The sequence below is a fragment of the Camelina sativa genome, chromosome 6, assembly GCF_000633955.1.
Source record: "Camelina sativa cultivar DH55 chromosome 6, Cs, whole genome shotgun sequence".
NCBI lineage: Eukaryota > Viridiplantae > Streptophyta > Magnoliopsida > Brassicales > Brassicaceae > Camelina > Camelina sativa.
Window position 1 is genome coordinate 24264880 of NC_025690.1, and position 5650 is coordinate 24270529.

General features: G+C 35.1%; 2 protein-coding genes across 2 annotated transcripts in view; both read left to right on the top strand.

Moving 5' to 3' along the window:
• Positions 258-2428, top strand: LOC104793325 (polygalacturonase-like). Its single transcript, XM_010519665.2, has 4 exons — positions 258-701; positions 796-1085; positions 1171-1399; positions 2033-2428. The coding sequence occupies exons 1-4, from the start codon at positions 258-260 to the stop codon at positions 2249-2251; spliced, it is 1182 nt and encodes a 393-aa protein (XP_010517967.2). The 3' UTR covers positions 2252-2428.
• LOC104699436 (polygalacturonase-like) overlaps positions 4484-5650 on the top strand; it is a 1622-nt gene continuing 455 nt past the window's right edge. Inside the window, exons 1-2 of the mRNA XM_010414740.1 lie at positions 4484-5020; positions 5426-5644. Coding sequence (XP_010413042.1) covers positions 4577-5020; positions 5426-5644 — 663 coding nt within the window. The 5' untranslated portion in view covers positions 4484-4576. The remainder of the gene's footprint in view (positions 5021-5425; positions 5645-5650) is intronic.

The window sequence follows — 5650 nt, forward strand, 5'->3', positions numbered from 1 at the left end:
TATTTTTTTTTTTTTTTTGAAACACAGTTAAGGGTACTATTTTGTTTTGTAATAATTATTCGTACAATGATAATAAGTTAAACTCACATTATCATCAAATAATTACGGAATGAAGTAAAATATGGTCATAGTAGCCATTAAATTCACCGCATATAACGCGATTAGTCATTAATACACGGATAGTCCGATCTAAAACAAAAAAAAATTCTGCCTCCTATATATAGGGTCATATATAATTTCTTCTTAAATCATACAAGATGGCCAATAACATCTCTTTTTCTTGTGCAATCATATTATTCTCTATATTCTTTTTTCTTATGAACTCAACCAACGCAATGCAATCATTTAATGTACAAAGATACGGAGCTAGAGGTGATGGCAGAACAGAAGCGACCAAACCATTTTTGACGGCTTGGTCATTAGCATGCGGCTCACGGGCTCAAGCAATGGTCTACATTCCCCGTGGAACGTACTTGGTTAGAAACCTAGTCTTTTGGGGTCCTTGCAAGAACATTATAACTTTCAAAATCGATGGGACGCTCGTGGCTCCACCGAACTACTGGAGTATAGGTAATTCCGGTTATTGGATTCTCTTTGCTAAAGTAAACCGGATCTTGGTTTACGGTGGCACCATTGATGCAAAAGGAGCTGGCTATTGGTCTTGTAGAAAGAAAGGTGGTTATTGTCCTCAAGGTGCAAGGGTATGTAAAGCTAAGTTCGATTTTTTCGTTAACTAGCTATATTAATTTGTTATATGATATACAGACTAATTTTTTTTAATATGGTTTCTTTCAGTCTTTATCATTTAGCTGGTGCAACAATGTTCTATTAAGCGGGTTAACGTCATTGAATAGCCAGAATATACACATCACAGTTCATCATTCTTCTAATGTTCGGATTCAAAACATAAGAATTAGGGCTCCGAGTGGAAGCCCTAACACCGACGGTATCATCGTCCAATCTTCTTCTGGAGTCACCATAAGTGGTGCAACCATAGGGACTGGTGATGACTGCATTGCTCTTACTCAAGGAGTTAAGAATGTTTGGATCGAGCGTGTGAGCTGTGGACCCGGACATGGAATCAGGTAACTAAAGTTAAAACTAATCGACTGCAAATATGATGATTTCAGTTAAGTCATTAGCATGAGTTTGATTGAATATGTGATGTAGCATTGGGAGTCTTGGGGAATACACTAATGAGGAAGGTGTGCAGAACATAACCGTCACGAGCTCTGTTTTCACCAAGACGCAAAATGGAGTAAGAATAAAGACTTGGGCTAAGCCGAGCACAGGGTTTGTAAGGAATGTGCAATTTCGAAATTTGATAATGAGGAACGTAGAAAATCCATTGATCATTGATCAAAACTATTGCCCTAATAGAAACGCTTGCTCTCGTCAGGTGAGTAGCCTAATCGATTTTGGCTTAGTTCTTCCATAGTTTGTTGTTAGTATGAAGGGAATCTTATTATGCTTGATAATATATATAGGAATCTGGTATAAAGATAAGTGGAGTGACTTACNCCATAAGTGGTGCAACCATAGGGACTGGTGATGACTGCATTGCTCTTACTCAAGGAGTTAAGAATGTTTGGATCGAGCGTGTGAGCTGTGGACCCGGACATGGAATCAGGTAACTAAAGTTAAAACTAATCGACTGCAAATATGATGATTTCAGTTAAGTCATTAGCATGAGTTTGATTGAATATGTGATGTAGCATTGGGAGTCTTGGGGAATACACTAATGAGGAAGGTGTGCAGAACATAACCGTCACGAGCTCTGTTTTCACCAAGACGCAAAATGGAGTAAGAATAAAGACTTGGGCTAAGCCGAGCACAGGGTTTGTAAGGAATGTGCAATTTCGAAATTTGATAATGAGGAACGTAGAAAATCCATTGATCATTGATCAAAACTATTGCCCTAATAGAAACGCTTGCTCTCGTCAGGTGAGTAGCCTAATCGATTTTGGCTTAGTTCTTCCATAGTTTGTTGTTAGTATGAAGGGAATCTTATTATGCTTGATAATATATATAGGAATCTGGTATAAAGATAAGTGGAGTGACTTACGCAAACATAAAGGGAACATCAACAACACCTATAGCAATGAAACTGGATTGTAGTGGAAGCAAGCCATGCACAGGGCTTAGGTTACAAAACATTAATCTTACTTACATGAGAAGATCGTCAGCTTCATATTGTAGGAACGCCCATGGACGATCCTCTGGAGTTATGGTTCCAAGGAATTGTATGTGAAATCAGAAATCCAATATTCGATTCATTGGGATTTTACATATACATACTTAATTAGATATATTACAAGGTGATACTTGTTTCCCTTGACAAAAAAGGTGATATTTGTTCCATGTTTCATAACCTTATATTCTTCCAAATTTGAATGTGGTGAATGTGAATCGATTGTTTGGCTTATGAAATGCGCTTGTAACAAAAATTCAAGAAAACATTATTATTTTATCTTGAAAATCAATAATTTGTTCCTTTTACTATTTCAAAAAGTTGAAAGGTCTCGGACTATTGTGTCGCTTATTAATTTATCCAACATCAGTGTTTCTTTAAAATGTTTGCAAGTAAATTTTTGTAACTAGTGATCGATTGTAACTTTTTAGGCTATTAAAAGTCTATACAACGTTCACTAGTTACACCAGCGGTCATATGTCTCATCTCACACTCTACACACATTACCAATACAACGTTCATAATTTACCTTTTTTCTCGAACGACTTAGGTCTCTGATACATGTGTAATCCTGCGCGCAATGTAGACGCGGTGATTGCCACCGCTATGAAATCATCACATGATAATTTAGTTTAGCGCGTGGTCCCCAGTTTTTCTATCATTGAATTTGCATAATTTGGCTTCTACCAATTCAGTTGCTAGATTACTACTACTAAATAAACTACTGAAAACTTATATCAGCTTTATTATCTGCTTAAAGCAAAATTCATCAAACAGATCCAAGAGGGGAACGTGGGTGACACGTGATCATTAAGATTTGCTTTAAAAGTTCTCATTGCTTCTCTCTATTATTTTTTAACGTTTTCTTCGTGTCCTTGCCAAAAACTAGTCTCTATCGTTTTACTTCAACTTTTTTTTTTTTTTTTGCTAAATAAGTTTTACTTCAACTTGATCGTCTCAAGATTATATTTGGCTATCCCACATGCATTAACTAGTTTAATTCTTCCTTTGGTTTCAAACTGTTCTTTATTTATATAAATTATAAACTAAGCTTGAATAGTAGTGTGTTTACGGTTTCCTTTTTGTTGATAACTAAAAAAGTATTAGATATATATATATATATATATATATATATATATCAGGTGTTTGTTTAATTACGGTTTACCACTTAGGTAATTACCTATTTACCTCCAACCTTAAACTTAAAGGATTCTAACCTATTAGGCTATTACATAATTAGCTCCCTTCATCATCTTAAAATCGTAGTCGTAGGAAAGAAATGAAGTTTCGGAGAAGAAAATTATAATTACTTTCTTTTTAATGCTTCTATAAAGCTTTTTGACAATATCTACCTTCGGTCTCAAGCCAAAATGGTCGAACATTCAAATCAAAAACAAATTAAAACATCTAAAATGATTGATTAGGTTACTTGGAGAAGAAAACTATTTAAGAGTTGAGACTAACCGTCATTGATAACGGTACGGTCCATCACTCCATTTACGTAATCCCATGTGATAATTATTCTAATAACCATATATTTATGTTACGTCCCATGTTACATGTTGCTTATTACGTGATAAGTAAACATTGGTTGACTTTCAGTTAATCTTTTTTTTAAAGAGCTTTTGTTGACTAATGCTTCTCCTGACCGTAGGATTCGGAGGCTTTCTTGCATCTACGGCTACGATTGATTATAAGATTTCCACTGTCCACATGTCACATGCCATAAATTATGCTATTGCTAATGCTTTTTTTTTTTTTGACAAACTGCTATTGCTAATGCTATACATGAAACCTGGTCAAGTCTTGACTTCACTCTTTCGCAATTTTTTTTTTTTTTTTTTTTTGACAAACTGTTTTTGCTTATCTTAGATAAATACTTATGTATAAAATATAATTTAACCGAAGAACGATAGAAAAGTCCACGGACACTAGCATGATTTATTTATTCTATTTTGCAATTACATATTTATTATTTATTACATTCTCGACTTCAACTAACAAAAAGATTTAAATTATACAAGTGAACATGTATCACATGCTTACTCGTTTATAGATGAGCATTATTTGCTTAAGACCTTCACAACTGCTTATCATCACATGCGTTTATGCGAACCGTACATATCATTCATTTGAATTTAATCAATATCAAACAATCATTAGCATTATAATTTAGAATTTTGTCAACGTATTCTTTTAAAAACAAACAAAAAATATATTCAGACATACCACTATATATACAGTTACATATAAAATACCCACCATAACCGTCTCCGATTACTTCACCCTCACACTACACCACAAACACAAAACATAAATACTTCTACCAAAATCCCAAAATCTACAAAGATTTATCACTCTTTCTCTTTTTAAGAAACATCAAATATGGATAATAATAATAAGCTCTTAGCTGTTTTGCTAATGTTCTTGTCAAGCTTCTTGCTGATAAGATCATCAACGGCTGCTTACAACTACAATGTCGTCAACTTCGGTGCCAAACCAGACGGTCGAACGGACTCCACAAAAGCCTTCCTTGGCGCGTGGCAAGCAGCTTGCCGTTCAGCTGCATCTGTCACTATAACGGTACCGAGAGGGAGCTTCTTGCTCAAACCGGTGGAGTTTCGTGGTCCGTGCCGCAGTAGAATCACGTTCCAGATCTATGGAACGATTGTAGCTCCTTCGGATTACCGCGGTTTGGGAAATTCCGGTTATTGGATTTTGTTTGTGAAAGTTAACCGGATCTCGATCAATGGAGGAACGTTAGATGCTAGAGGTGCTTCTTTTTGGGCTTGTCGTAAATCCGGAAAGAGTTGCCCTGCTGGCGCCAGGGTAAGATAAACCGATTTAACCAACTATTTTTTAATTTTGGTTTTCTAAATTTTTGAAAAAATAGTAACAAATATTAAAAATCGAATAGGTATGATTTGGTTTGACATCGTCTCGATTTCGATTCATCGTTTATAGTAAAATATTTGATTGGGTTTTCTAAAGACTTTTTGTTTTACTCTAATTAAAAAAAAATTAGTAACATGTATAATATCAAATTAGTTTGTATATGGTTTTGGTGTTTCAATTCAAAATTTTGTTTTCATCGGATATAATATAGCAATGAATTTTAATATACTTTTAAGATTTCAATATGTTTATTTTACCTTTTCAGTTTGACACGGCTTTGCATATTCTACTTTCAACTCCTAATCGATAATATTGGCGATGATGCTTTTTTTTTTGCAGTCAATGACGTTTAACTGGGCAAACGACGTCGTAGTAACCGGTTTAACATCAATTAACAGTCAAGTAACACATTTAGTTATAAACAGCTGCAACAACGTAGTCATCCGGAAAGTAAAGCTAGTGGCTCCAGACCAAAGTCCCAACACAGATGGCCTCCATGTCCAAGCTTCTGCTGGTGTTACCGTAACTGATAGCACGTTTCAGACCGGAGATGATTGTATCTCT

Coding starts and splice junctions, on each gene's coding strand:
- LOC104793325 (XM_010519665.2), top strand. CDS start 258: ATGGCCAATAACATCTCTTTTTCTTGTGCAATCATATTATTCTCTATA. Junction 1,086..1,170: donor GGACCCGGACATGGAATCAG/GTAACTAAAGTT, acceptor TATGTGATGTAG/CATTGGGAGTCTTGGGGAAT. Junction 1,400..2,032: donor GAAACGCTTGCTCTCGTCAG/GTGAGTAGCCTA, acceptor TAATATATATAG/GAATCTGGTATAAAGATAAG.